Raw genomic sequence first — 23,560 nt, forward strand, 5'->3', positions numbered from 1 at the left:
GCCGGTAAACCCTACCAGAGGGGAGCTAATCGGTCCTAAATGGCCGTCAAGGATGGACATTCTTGAGAAGGCGTCGTAGAACAAAATATCGGCCGAACTTTTATTGTCGACAAGAATGCGGCGGACGTCGTAGTTAGCTATATTCAAGGAAACTACAACCGCGTCGTTACGAGGAAATTGACTCCCCGAGCATCTTCTTCAGTGAAAGTTATGGATTCCTCAATCTTTTGCCGCTTGGGAGGTCCGGCCAATACGCCGGTCGCTCCCCGTCGGGATTCTTCCGAGATGGTGTTGGCGAAATCCGTCGGAGGCCGATTGTCTGACCACTCCATGCCGGCGGCCGTTGCCGGGAGGAGCCTGAGAAACTGGAGGCGAGGCCGGAGCCTGAGATCTGGCCGCAGAGGCCGTGGGTCACCGTGTGGATGCTTCGCGGGAAGGCATCGGGCGAAGATCTAGTGGGGGGAGGAGAGGATGCCGAAAAAGATGACCGGAGGCGGTCCCGTTGAGCGCTCCTTTAAGAACAAGGGTACTACGAAGACACAGCCCCTTCCTCTAGCGCCAATCCTGTTGGTGCAAAAATCCGCCTGCATCGGAGAAGCTGGAGTCGAGGGAGTCGCGGTCGCCGCCGGGACCTGCAAAAAAAGTCTAAACTGGAGTTGGGGTTGCTCCGACAAGACCTCCGACGCTCAAGTCAGTTCTCTGTCTCAACAAGAATGGAGTGCTCGAACGAAAATTTTAGCAGAATTTTGGGATAGAAATTAGAGCTTAGAGAATAACGTATCTGGGGTCTCCTTTTTATAGGCGGGGGGAGCAACGGATTGATAGCGATTGTTTGTAACCGCCTAGTCGTGGACCGCACGGGGTCAGGAGGAATTTATCATGAAGAGTAATGGGGTGGAGTCGTGGCTGTCACCATGGCTCGCCACGTGGAATCAGTTGCAGAGAGTGGAGCGGCGTCCGTTGTCGCGACTCGCCAGGGAGTGGTGGAGCCGCGCAGCATCCACCGCAGGGAGTGGAGCAGATTCGTGGCCATTACTGCGGCCTGCCGCGTGGAGCCTGTTGCGGGGAGTGGTGGAGCCGCGCAGAATCCGTCACAGGAGGTGGAGCAGAGTCATGACCGTTACTGTGGCCTGTCAGGGAGTCCAGCCTGTCGGCTGAAGCTCGGTTGAAGCACCTGACGGGGAGAGGTGGCTATCCATCTGGAAGGAACTCGGATGTTGCTGGCGGACCGTCCACCGTTGGGTGCCTTGAGCGTTAATACTATAGGCGAGGGCCATCTGCAATTGAAGTTGGGAACGAAATCCGGCTCCCGTAGGAGTCCGGACGAAGTTCACCTGTAGTAGAAGTCGGGGACGAAGTCCGGCTCCCATAGGAGTCCGGACGAAGTTCACCTGCAGTAGAAGTCGGGGATGAAGTCTGGCTCCCGTAGGAGTCCGGACGAGGTTTGCCTGCAGTAGAAGTCGAGGACGAAGTCCGGCTCCCGTAGGAGTCCGGACGAAGTCTGCCTGCAATTGAAGTCGGGGCGAAGTCCGGCTCCGTAGGAGTCCGGACGAAGTCCACCTGCAATTGAAGTCGGGGCGAAGTCCGGCTCCCGTAGAAGTCCGGACGAAGTCTGCCTGCAGTAGAAGTCGGGGACGAAGTCCGGCTCCCGTAGGAGTCCGGACGAAGTCCACCTGCAGTAGAAGTTGGGGACGAAGTCCGCTCCCGTAGAGTCCGGACGAAGTCCACCTGCAGTAGAAGTCGGGGGTGAAGTCCGGCTCCGTAGAGTCCGGACGAAGTCTTCCCGCAGTCGAAGTGGCGAAGTCCGGCTCCCGTAGGAGTCGTCTGTCGTGAAGAATCTGGTCGACGCTGGTGGGGGTTTATCCATCGGCAGAACTCGGGAATGTTGCGGAGGCTCGGCCGCCAGAGAGATTCGAAAGATTCCGAAGGTCGGAAGTTGGCAAAATCCCCGGAGGGTCACTCCTGACGCAAACTTCGGCTGAGGGGGTATTTTGTACCCAACAGTTGGTATGGAACCGTTCGGCATATCGAGTGTCTGTACATCCCAATACCATGTGCCGGTACCATACAGCATGCCCTATATTGCCGGTTCAGTATGGTATGACAAGCCTTGATGCACATCGTGTGAAACAAGCACGAGCTCCAACACAGCTTATTAAAAGAAGTGATAGCTATATATTGCATTTGACCTACTAATCCAAATAATTAAATCAAGAAACATAAATAAGCATGAACCACCGTACTTCTCGACAATTGAAAAATCATATTGGAGAGATAATGGCAGCACACCAACAGCACTACAAACTGCATTCATATGGTCATTATCAATAAAAAGACGTGGAAGAAAGGCGAAAGCAGCATTGTTTTGCACTATAAGCATGGGGTTTAGATCATCAGCCCAAAGGTGGAAGTTCCTCACCTCATCTTCAAGGGTAGACTGAAGAGTTTTTTTCAGCCTGAAAGGGAGCTGTTCAGAACCATGGGCGCATGCATGTCATGCTTGCTTTCACTTTGGCTTCTTGTCTTTGGTATATATTAGGAGGTATCATTATAAGCATGTGAAGACATGAGATAGATTTGAAACATATGGACCAAATAGAAGCCATGCCTCTTTATCCTTCCACTAGGAGACCAGTATTGAAAGTTGAAACCCCTCTAGTGGTGCAACAGAGGTCACTTGACTAAGAGGTTGTCTAACAACTACCCCATGAATTGACTTTAGAAAGATAACATACATCAGGAAGCACCCAAAAATTTCCCTGCCACCCAGAGTTACAGATCAATTTTTCCATAACATTTCTTATCCATTATAGCCCTTCGCAACGCATTCATGATTGCATCCATAGTTTCTCTGTTATGCTTTAAGCTAAGAAACACTGCTTGCACCTTGCTACATTCTTCTTTGCTTGGTGCTCTAAGAGGATGGAAGAAAATTTTCTTGCATTTTGTTGTCATGAGATCATTCTTCTATCCATTGGCACTTCTTGATGATGAAGCACGTTAAGTAGGTTGCTTTGCTCTTATTAGAGGATAACTGGGAGAGATAAATGGAACAATTTGACTCACGGCCTCATAGATGCCATATGGTGCACTTAAGTCTTTAAAATTTGTTATCAGTATCCACAACAAAGCTCATGTTAACTACCATTCATGACTTTGCCCAAGCAGTTGGTACCTCTCCTTTGTTCAGAAGGTATGGTAATAATATTCTCTAGATCTTCTCTATTTTTCCCTTGGCCAAATGATTCTCTAAATTCCACCAACAAATTAAGCAAGAATCGTTTGACCAAACAGATTTTTTTTAAAAAAAAAAAACTTATTTATTCATGAATCATACACAATCAGTTCAAACAGAAAAAAAAAAAACAATTATGAACTAAAATACAGTGATGCAATGTGTTATTTCTAAGACATTATTCCTTGTTTTTCTCTCTCGCATGTTTGTTGTCATGGAAATGAATATAAGATATTTCAATAGACTTGCATTCTTTGTTTCAATTCTTTTCCTAATTCTTGATTTGGTCACAATTTAGATCCGATTGAGATTTCACAAGACCTAAAGTTTCCAGATCGATAGGTCTCAAAGGCCTCTTGGATGGTCCATTAATTACTGACAGTAAGACAAAAAACACTGAAAGGATGAATAATGAAAGAGAATGAACCAAACATTAAACCATTCAGATAGATGAGGTGCTCAGTCCACAGTAACAGAACATGATTCACTAATCACACTTCACTGGTAGAATTCCCTTCCCAAGAAGCAAGAAGAGTGCCATCCCCAAAATCTTAAACATCAACAGCATCTATATTATTTCCCATTTTCAAACCCCTGTGGATCCAAACCCTCCAGCTCCCCTAACAGAGGAATCCAAATCACCAACCTCGACCACATCTGGAGTCATAATCCTCTCTATGATCATCTGAGCAATCCGATCGCCGGGCTTCACCTCAAAATCCATGTTGTCTCTGATTTGCTGTGGTCTCTGACTTGCTACATGTATTTGTTTGTCTTATCTTTTCTCGAATATCCTAATCTTATAAACCATATCTATCCTAATTTAACTGTCTCCAACTTGGACTTTGTATGTGATGGCTCACTGGAATAGGGCTGTTTGCCGACAGAGAGACAGCAAGTACTCTGATCGGTGAATACATGCAACCAAATAGCAACATTGCTGGAAGACGTGTTTTCTGGGACATGTTGAACGGTTTTATATGTAGGGTGTATGACATGCAGTCCTTTTTTCTTTTTCCTTTCTTTTTTTATGAAAAAGGAAGGAAGGAAAGAAAGAAAGAATGGTGAGGGGTTCTAACCCGACAATTACCCTGTACCCTTGCTATATTTGATTTAAATCCACATTCTCAGGCAGACCAAACTCAATGCTCACTAAACTGAGGTACTGGAAAATGGGGATGGGGGCTCCCTTCCCCATCACTCTGTCATGGCAAGGTATGCCATCTGAATCAAAGTTTTTGATGATACGCAGTCGTTTAAAGACAGTATGCAGGCATCACACGTCAGATTTTGCATTCAAGATACTGAAGGGTTTAGCTTATCACTTTAGTTTTCCCATCTCAGAACCACCCCCTATTAGCAAGCTTTTTACCAGGAAGAAAAAAGAACACTTGTGTAAGCAGTGGCAGATAGGTTTAATCCAAAGAAGATAAGAATTATGCATGTTTTACCTGTGTTCTTGCAGGGTTTATTGAACAACCTGGTTGCTCTTTGAAACTTCCCCCAATTACTGAGACATTGCATTTCTGAAGCTACTGATACAATTGGCCATATTCAATGTTCATGGTATCACCTGAAAAGAATTGAGGCCTGATCTTCGAAGCAGTTTGACACGTAAGTCTTGGATATTGAATCCAAATAATTAAAGTTAAAATAATGATGTCTGTGCTATGTCTACTACCAGTAAGCCTTTGTTCACTTGCATAGAGAACCAGAGAGCCAAATTTGCCCAGCATAAGGCTGGGGTGTTCAAACTTGAGAGGTATGAACCATGACATTTAGTGAAGATGAAATAAATGAGTTCACTCTTTCATCAGGATAACAATCAATATACAACCAATATTTTAACAATTGATAGAGGCATAAAATGAATTCTAACCCACAAAGGATGCATGCCCTGCACGCAAGTTGCACCATTTAAGATGTAGAATACATGTGAGATGGAATATAGATGCTAATGCTCTGGTGCAGCAGTATTTTTGAATTAAGAGAATTAAGAGAAGTTCGATTACATTCTAGGGCTACCAGACATTACTAATAAAGAGTTTCAAGATCAATCTTTTCTTCACAATAAAGGTAGTATCAATCGTATCAGAATTAATCAAGCAATCTTATTGTTTCCATTAACAAAGCATTTAAACGTCAAACAACATCAAAATTGAAGCTTACATTTAAGCTTCTAGCAGTCAGTTGGAAGGAATATGTCTCAAACCCAGTAATGTATCATTCAGATCCTATACCAACATTGCATGATAGTCTCCAAATCCCCTACCTACAGCAAAAATTCAGTGGTCCAATTCAGTGCTCCTCAGTTCTCTCAGCCATGAACTCTCCGATTTTCTCGATGATGAGCGCCTTAGAAAGCTGGAAAAGCGAACCGCAGAACTCCTCCGACCTTGCGATCTTCAAGATTTGCTTCAAGCTTGCGGGGATTTCGTTAGAATCGGACCGGATGAACCGGTTCAAGTCGGTGGAGACAACATTGATGGTATCGGCGTTGGAGGACACCGCCTCGGCAAGGGAGATCAGGGCTCCGAAGAGCGTAGCCAGCTTCTCGCGCCTCATGGAGACGGACGGGAGATGATACACTTTATACGCGCCATAGCTCGAGATTCCGGCGGCAGTGAGCGGAAGCAGCCACCGCCGGCGTCGCGAGGAGAAATGCAGTGCAGCATCGATGTAGCGGAGAGCCATTGAGAGGAACCTAGGGTTCTGGTATTCAGCTTTAGAGCCCCTAAACATTTTCGGCTTTCCCTCCAAAAATATTTAGGGGCGTAGGATTTCCTTTTGTTTTTTTTAATATTTTTTTTTCTAAATTTCAAAACTACCCCTTGGGGGCCGATGGGATGGCACATGGGCCAGTAGGAGGTGGCACAGACAAGGGAGATGGGAGGTGGCGAAAGATGAAAGTGCACAACCAGAGACGACATGGACAGTGCAAGGCTCGAGGGTGCGTGGCCGGGGACGGTAGAGGGGGTTGCGAGGGGTCGGGGAGCGCGGTCAGGGGCAACATAGGGGATGAGGGGTGCGGGGGCCCATGGGGCAGAGATGGGTCGATCGAGGAATTGGGAGGAAAGGAAGGAAGAAACACGAGAAATAAAAAAGAAAAAATAAAAAAATATTAATTTTAAAATAAAAAATATTAATTTTAAAATACTAAAAAAATTATTTTTAAAAATAATTTTGATCTTTTTAATAATAATAGTATAATATTAATTTTTAAATAAATTTTAAGTAATAAGAAAATAATAATGTTTAAAAATAAAAAAATATTATTTTTAAAATAATTTTTAAAAATAATTTGAAATCACATTGGACTGGATAATTAGTAATTAAATATTATTATTTTATTAATAAAAAATATTATTATATGATTAATAAAAATATTAAGTTTATTTAGTAATAAATATTATTATTTGATTAATAACTTTAATTATTAATTATTAGTTATTAATTATCAGTTAATTAATAATTTATTAATAATTAATTATTAATAATTGATAATTAATTATATTTTAAGAAGTTGCCAAGCTGCTTGCTTTTTAATCAAATGGCAAGTATGACAAGAAGTCCACATCAGTTGAAGTGATTTAAAACTATAATCTACTTATGCTCAATAAATAAGCGGTAAGAAGATTAAGAACCATCCTCTTCTCCCTCATGACCATTACATCTGCACTACTATATGCACAGCATCATTCATGCACACCAAGGTTTGCCATATCGATATGGTTGTGTACTAACCATATAATACTGTACTGTATTAGTGCATGATATTGAGATGGCAAACTGGATGTACATGGATCTTTTTTCTCTTGTTAATCTATTTGTAGTTTTTACTTATAGGAAAAAAAACTAGTATTATCTTTCTTTTGAATTTCAGAGTCCAAAAATGGAATACAAACCACTCCCAGGTGCCCCTGCCGCCAATCAACAAGTCACGTTGTCACCAGATGATAAGATAAGTTCGTTTTTCCCTTTCCTTTTAAGAAAAAAAGAGTTAAGTTCTGTGGTTAACTCATTTGCTCTTATCAGAATTTTGATGAACTCTGACTTCTAAGTTTCAATCAAAGAAAATATCTATTGAAAAGAGTTTATGCTGCTGCTATTTGTGTGGGTGGTATTTCTTGCAGTGCAGACAATTAAGGAGATATATTGCTTGTCTAGATTTTAAAAAATAAATAAAAATAATAAAAAATATTATTAATAGTTAATTTTCATGTCCTCAACACCATGACCTTTCTTACTGTTATCTTGATGATTGTACACTACGTGCTATCTAACTTTTCATATATCATGATTTTCTTTCCTCTGGAATACATATACAGACATGTGCCACAACCTGCTCAATAGAACACTGGGTTCTAAATGCTTTACAGGTATAATCTCCTTAATAGTTTTTTTTTCTTCTTCTTATACTCTCAAATAAACGAGTATTATTTTGGTCAAAGATTAGATTATTTAGCTTAGAAAATAGCATATTGGTGGAAGAAACTTGACTGACATTTTATGCTATGCAGGTGCCAATTGCTGGTTCTGTCACACTTTATAAAGCCACCAACCTCTACAAAGGAACCAGGACAATTGCCTCTAGGGGGAAGCAAGACATGAGATGTGAAATGCATCAGCTGCTCCTCTACTATTTCTGTGGGCTGTTAGCTGGGATCGTTGAAGGACTGCTTGGACTAGGAGGGGGGTTCATCCTGGGACTGTTGTTTCTTGAAATGAGAGTTCTTCCTCAGGTTTTGTTCTCTCTTCCATCAGTTAAAGATGCGGAAATGTTTGAATTCTACATAATGAGAGAATAGATTTTTAAGTTAAAACATAATTAAAAAAAAAAAGGGTTAAAACATAACAAAACAGATCAATGGAAAATCTATAGAACTGGAATATGAAAGCCATCTGAAACTCCCATCAAATGACAAACCTAGGCAGCTTGTACGGCCCTCATAAGGGTTTTGCAAAGTACCCAAATTCAGGACTGCCTAAGAAAAGAAAAAAATATAGATGATCCAACACCCTATTCCATAAAATTTAGCAAAATGATAAAATAAAACAACCAAAGCAAGAAGAAGGAAGGGTGAACAAACCAAAGCCATGGTCTCACTAATAATAAAGATTGGATTATGGCTGAAGTCCTATCCGAAACTCCAAAATCAGAATGTGCAGCTTCACCTAAACTCAATTCCAAGTTGGGTGAGTTTTGGAATTCTAGCTAAATTAATTTTTGCAACCAAAAGGTTGCTTATGACTATAGCTTTTTATTTATTTATTTCAATATGAATACTGAAACAATATATTCAATGATCCTAATCGATAAAATGTACTTTAAATTGATTTTTCTTGATTTTTCTTTTATTTTTCCTAATATGAATTGTTGTTTGGATTTCTTTATAATTTTTAGCCAAAGCTATCCATGCTAGAGCCTAAAGCAGCAAAACTAAACCAAAGTTTTGAACCTTGGACTAGACATCAACTTAATGTATGAACAATCCGATGAAGGAAATTAATTTATTGAGCAATACTCTTTTCTTGTGCCAAGGTAACATCAAAATTAATTAGGAGGTAAAATTTTTCTTTCGTATGTAGTAGGCGATATTAGTTAGGTCCCTATAAGCTACTTTTGCATGTTTCTTTTAATTCACTTTTTAGGCTACACAAACTAAATCTCCATATAGATCACACCATTTATCATGAGATGAGAGGGAAAAAGAAGGAAGCCCATTTTTGATTCATTAGCAAATTAAAGCCACAGACTGCTATTGACTGTCATAATGGCCACCAAAGATCAGGATGGAACTTAAACAATTAGAAATTTCCAAAATTAAAATACTAACTTTATACTATACTAATTCATGAAATTAGGTAATCAACAACATTAATTACATAACAGAATAGCAGTAATAGAAGATGTATTATAAATCTGAGACAGTATCAAGTGCCAGTGATAGATTTTTTTGACACCAGAATATATGTTTACAATGAAGGAGTAGGGGGATCAAACAGCATAATTCATGCTTTAATAAATTATTATATCTGTATCACTTTGGACAATCAATGATTTAAAAAATGGTACTTAAAATAATTGGTAATGTTGTATGTGGCTTATAGTATATGCAAATAAGAAGAAACAGAGAGAACTTAAATTTTTGAACAGTAAAATTTTAGTGAAAATCAGAAGGAAGAGGCATTTCTCATGACGGAAATAAGGAAAAGGTCATCAGAAGCCTTAACTGAAAGTTTTAAGAGAACTTCACATGATTATAAAATATAGACAAGCACCGACATACCTCCAAATTCTCTTAAAACCAAGGGCCTTCTTTTAGAAAATATAGTGACTTCTATCATCCCCCTCCCTGAATATCTCATCGAATAACCTAGACTGGTAAATCAATTGTTTGCATGCAAGCAAACCCATTAACAGTGATGACTAAATGCATCTCCATCCACCACAAAAAAATAATGATCCTCTGTTTCTTCAAAATTTTATGCTTTCTGTGGACAGCTGTCCGATAAGCAAACCAATTACATTTACAGGGTTAACCACCTTTTCTTCGTACCCTACTTCTAAGATTGCAATCCTTGTCATACAATAATTTCAACTGACGAAGTTCTAGATCTTGAACGATCATAGACTTCTTAGACAATTAAATAAAATCATCTCTGGATGCAAAAACATAATGATCTAAGCTTCAAGATGGCAACCATATCTCATGAACAAAATGTAGCCTTTAAATTCAAAATAAAATGATCCTGATAACTATTATTTTTTACCTGGAAAAAGCTAAAATGCATACAATCTAACGTCTATTTGATATGAAGGTTATAGGACACGTTTGGTCTTGGAGAAAGAAATGAATCAAGTCCAAATGCATTATAGAACTTATTTCTACAAGCAACATGCATGCACTATCAATAATTTTTACAGTAGGATTTGTATGACTGATCTTAAAGCTAGAAATTTCTCTCTGACATCATCCAAAGCCCAAGGATATTATTTTGTGTGGAAGATCATGTGTGGGCATCATTACAGAAATACCATAAGAAGGAGATTGGAGTTTGAGGAGATTTCATGTAAACTAGTCTCTGTAAACTATTTCATTAGTATCTCTAGCATGTTTTGCTCATATACTGAAATAATAAATACAATAATAAATATAAGTTCTAGGTACAATTTCAGCATATGCTATACCTATTTACTTTGAAAAAAAAATAATAAGAGATAATATTTGACTGTGGATTATAAACTTTGCCAGGATTATTTCCTAAAACAAATCATTTACTTCATATAATATTTCCTTTTTCCACTATATTTTTCATTGAAGATTGTTTAGAGTTGCATAGGAATTTGTTTTTCCAAATAAAAAAGAAATGCATACCTCAGCTACCAGTGTGTCCTATACATAACAATCCCCATTGGAGTATCCAGCAAAAAGGAGTCCACCTGATGTTGAGAAGGCAATGGATGTGACAATGGGGACATCATTATCGTTACAGTCATGCTGCTGACCATAAACCTGAAGTTGATGCCCTGTCCCCATGTCAAATAATCGGCACGTGCCATCATCAGAGCCAGTCCCAAATCTTTGTCCATCAAGAAAAAATTTGATAGCATTAACATCCCCCTCATGACCATGATAAGTTCAAACTGCTGGACTAGCTTTTCGAGTATCCCACAGTCTAGCAGTAGCATCGCACGAACCAGAGAAACATATTTGAATTTGAAGAGTTGACTGAGACATTGGAGACGAAAAACACAAGTTGTTTTCAGTAATATGATTATCTTAAAGCAAAGAATCAAAATCGGGTTTCTTTTGTTCAAAATGAAACAAATATGGAAAGATCACATGCAAGTCTCTGTTTGCAGGAACATCATGCCTGCAAAAGCATCATAGTTCGTGCATTTACGAGTGAATCCATATTACATGCAACTCCAAAGCAAATGAAGAAGCAAGCACTACCTGAATATTTGAATGGAATGTTCAACCAGTTCCTTGAGAGTGCTCAAGAGAGTTTTATCATTTTTGAGAATGAAAGGGTGGTGCATTCTAGTTCGTTCACCATCTTATTTTCATTGGATTTTAGAAACGGCTCCATTAATGATCATTGTATATAGCTCTAAGGAGCCCATGCACCAATCCTTACCACCCACCATTAGAAAGTAGATGGTCCAAGAGGTAAGAACCAAAAAAACCTTAATTATCCACTTTTGTATAAGATCCAGATCTTCTCTAATCTCAAATTGAGCCGGAGAGGGCATGTCTACCATTCATGACCATTTGTGATTGGCGCGAGAGCCATGACCGGAAAAGATCCACTGCAAGAATATATACAGCACCTTATCTAGTCACAGCAATCATGCCTATCATAGATGGTTGTGATTGAAAGCTTAGTACAAGCCTTGATAGGAGAAGACTTCACCATTTAATATAAGAATATATAAAGAGAAGAAGTATGGGATGAATGATTGATCTTCTTTCGCGATGCAAAATGTTGGATTGCGCTTTCCACAAATTTCACACTCAAATCTCCTTCTTCCATCTGCCTGCACAGATCTCGAAGTGGCTATTTGCAATCCAATGATTGATGTTACGAAGAAGAGGAATCATTCTTTCATGCAAAAAATACAATCCAGACCTAAATAATAGCTTATCCACTAGCCACTGTTAGTTACAGATATAATGGATAGTCAGAATTATCGTCTATAATGACTGCTATGATAGTTGATCCCTAAAATCATTATCGAAACCTCTGCTCCTTATGTACCACACAAAATGCACTCATGCCTCATGCAGATAAGGCTGCTGCAGACATGAGCTTGAAAATATCTGAAATGGTCACAGCTTTAAGATTTGAATGAAAAAATTGATTCACTTAATTGTTATCGGACATGTATGTCAAATTTAGGTTTGGTCAGATTAGAATTGATTTTTGTGACTAAATTTTTTTTTCTCTAGTGGCATCTAGCTCAGTGGATAAGATCTGGATTCAACTTACCGACAAACATTTTTGAATGGAGAACTGTGTCAAGATTTGAGGTGCAAGCCTAGCTCAAATTGCAAGCTATAGTCTTCTGATAAGGTAAAATTTGTATTTCATCTGCTTGTATATATATATGTATGTATGTATGTATGTATTTATGTATGTGTGTATATATACATTTATACATGCATGTATGTGTATATATAGACATATACACACGTATGTATGTGTGTATATACATATACACATGTATGTGTATATGCAACACACACACACACACACACACACACACACACATATATATATATATATATACATACATATATAAATATATGTACATATATACATACATACATATATACGTACATATATACAAACACACACACATATAGTATTTCTTTACAATAAAATAATATTACATTATGTAGTATATTTTTATGATAATACAGTATTATTTATTGCATTATATTAATATAGTATTCTTTTATAATAAAGTAGTATTACATTATCATAGTATAGTATTCTTTTATTGTAGTATCTTTACAACAATGCAGTGTTACTTTATAATAGTATCGTTTTACTTGATACTAATGTAGTATTGCTTTTATTATAGTGTAGTATTATTTTATAATAGCAAAGTATTATTTTATCATAATACAATATTACTTTATAACTGCAAGGATAATTAGATCATTTCATCCTATTCTGGATAGTTGTTTTTAAGTTATATTTAAATATAGGAAGAATTTTTTACTTGAAACTTAAGTGGATAGCTACTTTTAAGTTTAAACTCAATTAGATATTTCTTAGTAGTTTTTCTTCAAAATATAAGAAGATATTCATAACTTAATACAAAATGCAGGAGATTATTTATATTTAACACAATGATTAATTAACAAATGCATAGGTATCCATCCCAACATAAATTAATGCTCAACCATGTAACAATTAAGTTTGACAACATTATTTCGGAATTCGATGTGGGTTCACAATTCAGGAGATATTCTATAGTTATGTTTCCCTAAAATCACAGGATGGACACCAAACTAGGGAGAATCTTTTAGTTAGGCAACACTGATAATTAGACAATCTCTCTCATCCGAGTTTGAAGCCGGATGGCAAAAGACAAAATTTTCACACCAACTCATGCCCTGTTCATGTGTTATATCATATAAGATTTTTGGTCGATCTGTGCTTGATCCAAAAGATTTCTGATTGATCAATCAAACATAGTGGATTAGATCCACTTGCAGCCTCACTACTAATTCAATATGTGTGTGTGTGTGTGTGTGTGTGTGTGTGTGTGGTGAGCCAGCATTTGATGGTACCCATTTTGTGGGAACCTTAACAATCTTGCTCCCTCAGGAAACCTAGTCCCATTTGGGCACCATACATAAGTAGGAATGTGTCGGTGTGCCAAGCATTTTCCTTCCAAGCTTAGCATCCAAGTAGGTTGACTTTAGCCCCAGCATGTGATAGCATATTTTTGAATCTATCAGAAATATATATACAGAAAACTGAATAAGTAATGCAAAATTCGCACCAGCATCAGATATATTTTAGAGTGGGAAAAAAGCCATCCAATTTGACATTATTGTAGCTTATCACTTTTCACAGGGCACTTGAAACTATATTTGCACAAAAAGCAACGTTAAAATTGACATCACGAATGTTGAAATTTCAAAGATTTTATTCCAAACAGATAAATACTCAGCCAAGGTTTACTTCTTCGCCGATAGATAAGTTCAAAACAGCATAACATGAGACTGTCTTTGGATCACATTTTTAGTAGCATGGTAGAATTGGATTGTACGCCAGAGTCCGCCTACAAAGTTTCTCAAAAAGTACATTTATTGGCATGCGTCCGTATCATATTACAATTTAGAAAGTTTAAACTGACAAGGCAGAACATAATGGCAACATGCTGAAAATATAGAAATGCATGCTATGTTAGCCTTCCTGAAGTAAAACATGACTGCCTAGTGTTTTCCAAAAAAAATCATCTTTTACTGTGATCTCATCAACTAGTAATAGACATCTCATGGAGATACTAGTAATTGACATCTTATCAGTGACATACTTGAGTATGAAAAAAAAGTACCATATATGTAAGACAACTTGCATGAAACATACCTCAAGGTATCTTGTTAACAAAGTGGAGGTACTGCAATTAAAACCCACAACAGGCTCCCCTTTTGTGCAAGAAAGGTTGAGTTGCTTTCCGACTTGAGTGACCAGTGACTGAAATTTCAATTGGCAAAATACATAAGTTGCATTGAAAGTAGAAGAAAAATATGGAGGGGGAATACGAATTCTTTCTGACTCAAAGCAAAGTCATACAGATGAACCAAACTCAAAAGTAGACTGTGTAACTACAGCAATATGCAAAATGAATTTTCGAGAAGAAAAGACTTTTCAAGATACCTTGCCCAACTCCACACCCCATTGGTCGAAAGAGTTAATCCCCCATATGAAACCTTCAACCGCAATTTTGTGCTCATATATGGCTAGCAGCTAAACAAAATGATGTGATAACAGAGCAATTAGCAAGTACAACAAATCACTGAGACATGCAAATCTAAGTCTATCATCAATGCAGGAATATAAAATTATGAACACCTAGTAACGAACCAAGCCACAAATGATCTCACTAAAAAACCATTTTGTTTTGCTAAGAGCAAATAATTTTTCAAGAATACTAACATCATGGTATAAGAACAAATATCTCATGATACCTTTTATCACAAATTAATCTCCTGAAAGTAAATTACTTACTGCTACCATTCCAGACAAATGACCAATCAATCATCTTTCAGTTACTAGTATTCAAAAAGTGTACCTAACCGAGAATAAGGTTTGCCAACAACTCCTCGTTACTATTCACAGAGTCTCCTTGGGAATATATATAGTGCCCCCAAGTTTGTGGAGCTCTAAAAGAGCATGCAGTTACAATGTTTTCCTTGTCAAATGAAAATAATATCTGTTGATTCAATATGTGCTCAGACACTGGTGCAATATTTCCTAATATGGTGTATGCAAAAATATAGTCCTTAACATGGGCAACTAAGTCAAGAAGTAATATAACAAGATTAAATCAAGGGCCAAATAAAATAAAATGTATACCAAGATTCATAATTCCCATGAAGAATAACTTAACCTGGTACAGATGAAAAAAATATGCAACAAATGGCCGCTATTTACTCAATAAGAAGATTAGAGACAACCACCAAACATAGGAACAAGTTCTTCCAAGTTAACCGCTAATGCATCACTAAAGTTGCATGAACCACCATGAATGCAGATGGTAACTGTGAAATAATATGCACGACCTGCAGCCAAAATTAAAATTGGTGGTGTGGTGTTCTAACACATTCAAATCATCATAGCCAAGCATATTTATACAACACAAAATGGCAAAGTTTCCAGCATCGTATAGTCAATCGACATGTACAGGAGGGAAACACTTGGATATGCACAAAGTTTCTAGCATCGTGTAGTCAATCGACATGTACAGGAAGGAAACACTTTGATATGATCCTACGAATGGAGATTATTTATATACCTCTCATGCATCATAAGTATCATAAGTTTTCAGGTTGCTCTCTTCATGCAACAGTAAGGTTGCTCTCTTGTGACATGGGTTTCACGGGTTTCAAATACAGAAGCAACCTCTCCACATGCAGGTCAAGGCTTCATACAACTGACACCCTCTGACTCCACACTGGTAGGAGGTTGTTCAAAAAGGTTGTCCAACTGATCCCCCCTGACTTCATACAACTGAACAACAGTAAGGTTGTTCAAGAACAGCCTTCTTTGTCTTGTTTCTCCTATCTTCAAAAGTTGCATACTAGAACAATACGCATAAATGATGAGAAAGGACACTGATGGAATCTAAAAGAGGTGCATAGATCTAAGTTGTAGGGACACAAAAAAGGAATGGAAGAAGACTATCATGACATAACAACAGTGGCTGGATTGAATGAATGATAACAAGTCACAAATTTAACAAACATCTATATTGTTAGACTACCCGCCAATGGACTCTTTCTAAGGTCAAGGCTAGTTGGGCATCATTAAAAGAACATAATAACAAACAAGCAACCATGTCATAAAGTATGGCTTTCAGTACAAGATATCTAATGCAAGCAAGTTTTTAGTAGTGCATGAATTTTTTTGCTTTCATCCTACCAAAACCAGGGAGAGAGACAAAAAAAAAAAGCCAATCTAACCAACCACATCTTTTGAGGACAACTAAATTGTTTCAAAAAGAAATCTATGCAGGGAATGCATCAAAACTTCCTACTAGGGCATGCTTTGAGCAAAATAAGCTTTGCATAAACTTGTTCTTAACCAGGTATGTGGTTATAATTAAAAGGAGTGCTAAAGATTTCACACAGCATCAACAAGAAAGGTATCCATCAAGACTGCACATACCTGTCCATTGTTGTAAGCACTTAATGAGGGTAGTAGTAGACTCAGTGATGGAAGGTTGCCAGAAAAAGTCTGATGATCGTAGAAGAATTTACTGTAAGAGATAAGATTGAAACATTGAACACAAGTACTTAGATTAAAGAAAATAAGATATCACCTGGTGAGGAATAAGGTGGTCAGGGACGTTCTCACTAAGCAACTATTCTTGAGTCTGGAACATCACATGGTCTAGGTTAAGGGATCAACCTAAGCACAATCAGCTTAAAAAATGCATAATCAACAGTACTTACCTTCCCATAAGCAAGAACATCTGGCTGTGCGAAAAAATTCAACATTAGCTCATCATGGTTATTCACTGCTTCCCCTGCAAGATAGGAGAAATGGAATGGTATAAGCTAATATGTTGCACAACAATGGTCCAAAAGAAGAGCTCTGGCAAGCAGGTTAGTTACCAGGAATGGTAATTTTTAAAGGGAAAAAACTGATTCTATAGATTACGTACCTTTCAAGTAAATAAGTTGCTGACTTTTTACAATACCAATGAAATCACAAAGAATAACTCTTTCCTGGAAAGTTTTAAAAGAAATACTTGGAAGATCAATTTCAAAGTAAAATATCATAACAATTTTGGACAAACTGCAAGAAAAACTATCATATAATAATGCATTATTCATTCATAAGAATCTGAAGTTACAATACTAAGCTACATCTCCAAATTTAGACTTAAAAAATAGAAGAATAATCAGCATATTTTGGATGGCATGGAGTTATGTGTTGACTAGAAGATGTTATATAAGTTTAAGCAAACAAGATGATGATTACTATATGCAAGGTATGAAAAGACTGAGAAACAGGGCTGTAACCATGGGATTTAAGACAGGAATAGGTTGTGTCTGCTTAAAGTTCAATGTACAATTAACAAGAAACAATGAAATTAAGGATACAAATTCAATGTATTGCAATTTATATCCCATTTCTTTTGTAAAATCAACAATCTCGGGCAGCAATATTTATATGGAAAAGAACCAGATCTAGCCTGGTTCTGATCTCAGTAGATCGAAAATGATTCCTTACATATTCTTCCTCAAGAAGAATAGAAACACAAAATGAAGGTGACAAACTACAAAATATATAGCAGTAAAAGAACCTTTCTCCCCCATCACCACAACCGATCCCCTTTAGTTCAGTTAGAGGCAAAGGTCTCCGCACTCTCTAAAACCAACAACATAACACAGAGAATTCCTGACTGTGGGTTAAGTCCAATCCTAATTGCTACTTTGGAAGAATGAAGACGTATAAAAGCAGCGAAGGTAGCACCACATGTAAAAGTCGAGGCAGCTCCCACCTATGCAGGCGTCCTTCTAGTTTGTATGGTCCCAGAAGCAGCTTCCTCACCATTTCACCTAGTTATAGTGCCAACGATAGGAGGTAACGGCGTCCACATATGTGCATGGAAGAAAAGATCATAAAATATTCGCTGATTTCCCCTTGCCAAGAGGTAAAATCTTCCTTGTGATTCTTTGTGATTTCTGATGCAGTGGGGCACAGAGATCATCACAAGAAATAATTCTGTCATGCATCATGGACAATCTTGTATAGATGTATGTGTAAGTAATTCTTGAGTCTAGGAATTAATTAAAGTCCCTGGTAAATCGAGAAGGTCAAGTAGAAAAGGGAGGTTGATAATGCTCATCAGTTTTTAGACAGAAAGCAAGATTAAGAAACACTGGTGTCCTATTTCCAGTGAGATTCTTTTTATAGAGGACTAAATCAGAGTTTGGAGCTCCATCTGGGAAAATTTAAAATTTGATCCAGTGAGAAATCACATCCACCCTACATAAGATGTCTAATCCTTCCTGGTATCTAATCCGATCAATATGGCATCAAAACATGCTCGAAGGCACATAACAGCATCTAAGACACCCATTTTCTCATTTTCCCAGCTATAGGTTTCTAATTATCTTGCTTTGCTCTTTCACCAACAAGCTCTTCAATTTCTAGTGGATGAAACAAGACAAGAAAAGGAGAGTCTTCACTCTTCAATTTCAAGTCACATCAATAGAATTAAAGGATTTTGATAGGAAGAACCTATCATGGCGAGAACTCAGAAGAATTGTGTTTCGATTTGGATACAAAAACTTGATGATTGCAAGGATTACTCAGTGATGGAGGTTGTGCTACACATACTTTGTATAAGACACCATTAAGCACACACCTCTCATTGCTAAATCACAATGTTAACACTCAAATGTGAATCATCCACAGAAAATCATGAATGTAATGGGAAAGCATCTAAATCAGTGAATTATTTTCAACATTAATAGCATTATATGGGTTATAAATGTCATAGATTTTATATTTTTTTTTCATTTTATTTGCAGTTCGTCTGGCTCCTTGTATATGTTTCTGAGTCTTTTTTGATATAAGAAGATTGAGCTTGTAGTTTAATTCCACATAATAACAACTTTATTTGTGGTTGTTACTTGTTACAAACAAAAGAAGATTAGGGAAGTAGATTTCTCTTCTAACGGGAACTCTTTTTCAGCATGATTAGCAATTTAGATGATTGGATGTACTTAAAAGATCCAATAGCTAGCTGCTAAATCCTATAGGACCATGTTTTCAGTGATCTAGGATGCAAGGATAGGCCATCAAATAGAATCCATTTTAATCTTTTCTCTGAAAAGCTTTCTTCTCATTCTTACATCTTCAATAAAAAATGATGCTTGTTTGCCTCTTGTCTTTCTCACGTTAAGAACAATAAGCTAATGTCTTTTGCCCTTTCTCATCTTACTTCACCTTGACAGAAATAGGTGGAGGGATCTAACAGGATTCCTAGATTCCTGTTTCATAAACCGGACCGCTTTTTTCTTTCTTGCTTTTTTTTTTTGTTTTTGTTTTTTTTATCTTTTTTTTTGGTGCTTGAATTTCAATTTCGAGTGCATTACAAGTTAAACAGGAATTAATCTCCCTCATGTTTGCAACAAGATTCTAATAAGGGATCACCACTGGGAGAATATTAGAACATTATACAGCAGGCCTACTTAGTAAACTGAATGCAAAATAATGAAAACAAGTGAACTGCATTAGTTAACATCACTGATCCTATCATGGGGACATTATGAACCAGCATAGAGGCATCAATCAGAAGTTGCATGCTGAAAAATTCAAGGTGAAATATTTCAGGCAATGCAACACTGACAAAAAAAAAAAAAAAGGAAGCACGAGATGATTTTACCACATTTCTCTGTTTCTCATATTTTTTGGGAAAAACAAAATAAACAATCATTTCCAAATTTTACTTCCCAAAGCTTCCAAAGTCCATGTTCGTTCCAATCTCAACCTTTCAATTCTGTTGCTGCCATATTAAGATAAAACTGTGGAGGAGGCTTAGCGGGAACCTTTAAGATTTGAAGTTCCAAGACGACTATCAAATTTTTAATTAAAAAGATTGCAACTTGATAGCTCCACATATTTCATATGATACAGTGCAAAGAATTAAAATGAAAAATGAATATTATCAACACTCTATGGGTAATGAAGAGAAGTTAGGTAATTTTCAAAAGAATGAGAAATCAAACCTCCAAAAACAATCTGACTGATAATACTGAAGAGAACCAAACATTAGATTTATATTTCTAGGACTTAAACCATCCAGCAAGGGCACTACAAATCATGCATGGAAGACAAGCGTGATGATAAACAAGGTAAACGGAACTCTCTGGTAAGTAAGATAATATAACATCCATGATAAAGAAAAAATATTTAGAGTTCCGCAAACAGTTGATGAACTTGAAAATGTCTAACTCTAATCAAATATGTTCTGATTTTATATGCTTAAGCTTATACCCATTAACTAACTACATGTGTCCAGAAGCATAATTACCTGATGGATTAGCTGGTAGAAGCTGTGCTGACCATTTGTTCCAGGTTCTCCAAAATCTATTTCACCAGCCTCAAAGGGAAGGGGAATACCATCAATGGATACACCTTTTCCATTACTTTCCATGCTAACCTTTAGCATTTAATTGTTTCACTTCATGAATTATAATCAAACAGGAGAAAAAGACCTTGATCTTCATGTTAAACTGAAAACAAAATTTAAATACCTGTTGTATATGTGGAGCAAATTTCTTGAGTGCCTGAGAGTAAGGCAATATGGCCTGAATGGAGATGAGAGGAGTCCTTTATTAGAGGCTGCTCATATTTTTCAAATTAAATTTAAAGATAGTGTTCAACAGTTCAAATAACAACAGAAAATGTAACATATTAGATACTCTCACAGGATATCCCAATAAAGAAATATTCCATACACTCAACAAACCTAGGAGTACCTGGTGAAGTACAAAGAATGAATCTGTTAGTAAAACATGCTATTTAAAGAGGGCGTGGACCTTAACTGATAAGAAAACTTACACGTATATTCTTTTCAAATGAAGTGGAATGAAAATGGTTGTCGATGCTAGAAGCTCATCCAGAAATCTTAAATATGAAATAGAGAAAAAAACCATGACTTCGTTAAGGGATCAAAATGTAAAAACCAAAAGATTGTGAGGTTATTTCTCTGAACAGGTAAGCTCTATCTGAACCCATGACCTCAAGATGCAAAGACATCATCAACTAAAATGTGCTTTTAGCTCCAAGGCTTGCAAGATGGGGAAGAGATCAGAGACAAAGAGGATGCAGGGTACCCATCCTTTTAAACTTAGGTAGAGATACAAGCGATGGGTTACATTGTATGGATGAAAGATAATCTAAACTAGCCTTTTTGGCTCAAACTTAGAAAGAGAAAGGGAGGGGGGTTCCTTTACCTCCGTAATTTCTAAAGATCTATGGAAGGAAACTTCATGTGTAACTTATAACACCAAGTAGATTCAAAGTTGATCTCCATCTGCTTGGTGAGAAGAAAATATTCTCAATATTGATTCCCATTCTGAATCATCGAAGGAAGACATCATACTTCATTTTGCTACATAAACCGAAAGATCCACAAAGTACCTCAAATTTCAGAACACACAAAGATGAACCAGATTGATCACGAGAAGTAGACAAATCAGTAGATCCATTATTTGGTTCTAGAATACATGCATCTGATTGAAAGGGCATGTGCTAAACTTTACATCCATGATAAGCAAAACTAAGTCTTAGGATTTAGGAAGCCAGTTCAAAGTATAAGGTTTGATGATTTATGGGACAAAAAATTGGTTCATATGTTTGTTTTCTGAATATCTGAGTTCCTTTAAATATTGTAGATGTCTTTAAATGAACCTTGTAACATTTTTGTTCACCACTTGACATCACACCACAAATGTGTGACAAATCTCAATGCTTCTATCTCTGTTTGGAGGCAGGTTTTGCTCTGTGATAGTTATCGCAAAGATGCACAGAACAGAACAACATCAATTTGTCCTGTGCTTTAGTTGTTACTATTGAACTTTATTTATTTTTCCTCATGCATCCATGCAATCTACATTTCTATTTGTTTCTTCCAACTTTTTTTTTTCTTTCGCATTGGAAGTTCCACATGCTATGATCTTCTCAAGGACACATGTTAAATTTTGTTCAGATGCATTGCACTATGTCAGAAATATTTTTGGCTTGCACCAAGAAGAAACAGATATTCACACATTTAAATCGGCTGCATGATTATCTCATCATTTTTCGATCTATGGTGATCCAAGATAGGAAAAACATTGATAATCCATAGTAGATAATTTGGCAAAGAATCTTATAGACCTTTCGGCATTTGAACTCGTATTCCCTTAAAGATGATTAGTTTCGTTGGCAAAGCTATTCTTCATCAGGCAAAGATGATTGGTCTAGAAAACAAAAAACTAGAAGATTCAAGAAATGAAATTCTGAGCCAAGAAATTTGCAAAAATGCAAAAACGGCATTTGATACAAAAGATATTTACTATGGATTTATGGGTCATTCCTGTTCGCAAAATGCTCTTATTTATCAACAGTTATTTTTACTTTCTACGACTTACAAATGATTCCGAGTAGATTTTGTTCTTCATTATTTGCAGTGACCTTGTTCTCAAAATAAATATGTGCATCATGGTTCGCCGTCTCGATACAAGGCTCCATACCGATGCCCATCCGTTACTACGTTGGTATGGAGACGGTTCAACATATCGAGTGTCTGTAAACCCCAAAACCATGTGCCGGTACCATACAGCATGCCCTATATTGCCTGGTTCTGTATGGTACAACATGCCCTATATCACACCCCAACCTCCTCACCATGGAGAGCTATTTCTGATGTCTCTTACATGCACAAAAAGGAAGAAGTCCCTTTTATTTGGCGTCCACAAGAGGTTGGGTTAGAAGAGTCCAAGAGATGTTGGACTCTACATGAGTTGTCGCCCCCTCTCATAGTTCCATGCCAAAGAATATTGCGACGCCCAAAACCATCTTTCTTTCTCACGGTAAATCAGATCTCATCTGATTCCCCACACCAAAAATATTCCTCCTTTTATCGCACAAAAGAAAGGAAATTAAGAGAAGTGGGCGGCAAGGTTTATGGATAAGGTCAAGCCTTATCCATATATGATAGCTCATTCAAATTAAATTTGAACCTGCCTTTAAAGACCAGATTTTATCTATCTTTGGACGTGAGAAAGGGAGGGCGGAAGACCTTTTTGCGTGAAGAAAACTTCATGCAAAACTCTTTTTGGCATGATGAGAAGTGGCGTCCAATATTTGGGAAGAGTCCATCACTACATGGACTCTAGGATTACTTATTTGATTCAAACCAAATCATATTTGGTTAAGTCCAAATAAATAGATGAAACCCAATTTAATTAGGTTCATGAATTCTTTATCAAATCCTAATCCAATTAGAAATTGATTGAACCAAAGTCCTAATCAAATCAGAGATAATTCTCCTTTAGCGATTAGATCATCTCA

At 37.3% G+C, this 23,560-nt stretch overlaps 1 protein-coding gene and 1 pseudogene across 1 annotated transcript; both read right to left on the minus strand.

Moving 5' to 3' along the window:
* Window positions 1-5,533: 5,533 nt before the first annotated feature.
* Window positions 5,534-5,977, minus strand: LOC140853193 (protein PHLOEM PROTEIN 2-LIKE A10-like). The gene has a single exon (XM_073247275.1). The coding sequence runs from the start codon at window positions 5,975-5,977 to the stop codon at window positions 5,534-5,536; it is 444 nt and encodes a 147-aa protein (XP_073103376.1).
* A 6,859-nt stretch (window positions 5,978-12,836) lies between these two features.
* Window positions 12,837-20,779, minus strand: LOC105036242 (glucose-6-phosphate isomerase, cytosolic 2B-like; annotated as a pseudogene).
* Window positions 20,780-23,560: the final 2,781 nt, after the last annotated feature.

The sequence above is a fragment of the Elaeis guineensis genome, chromosome 13 (genome assembly GCF_000442705.2).
Source record: "Elaeis guineensis isolate ETL-2024a chromosome 13, EG11, whole genome shotgun sequence".
NCBI classification, from domain to species: domain Eukaryota; kingdom Viridiplantae; phylum Streptophyta; class Magnoliopsida; order Arecales; family Arecaceae; genus Elaeis; species Elaeis guineensis.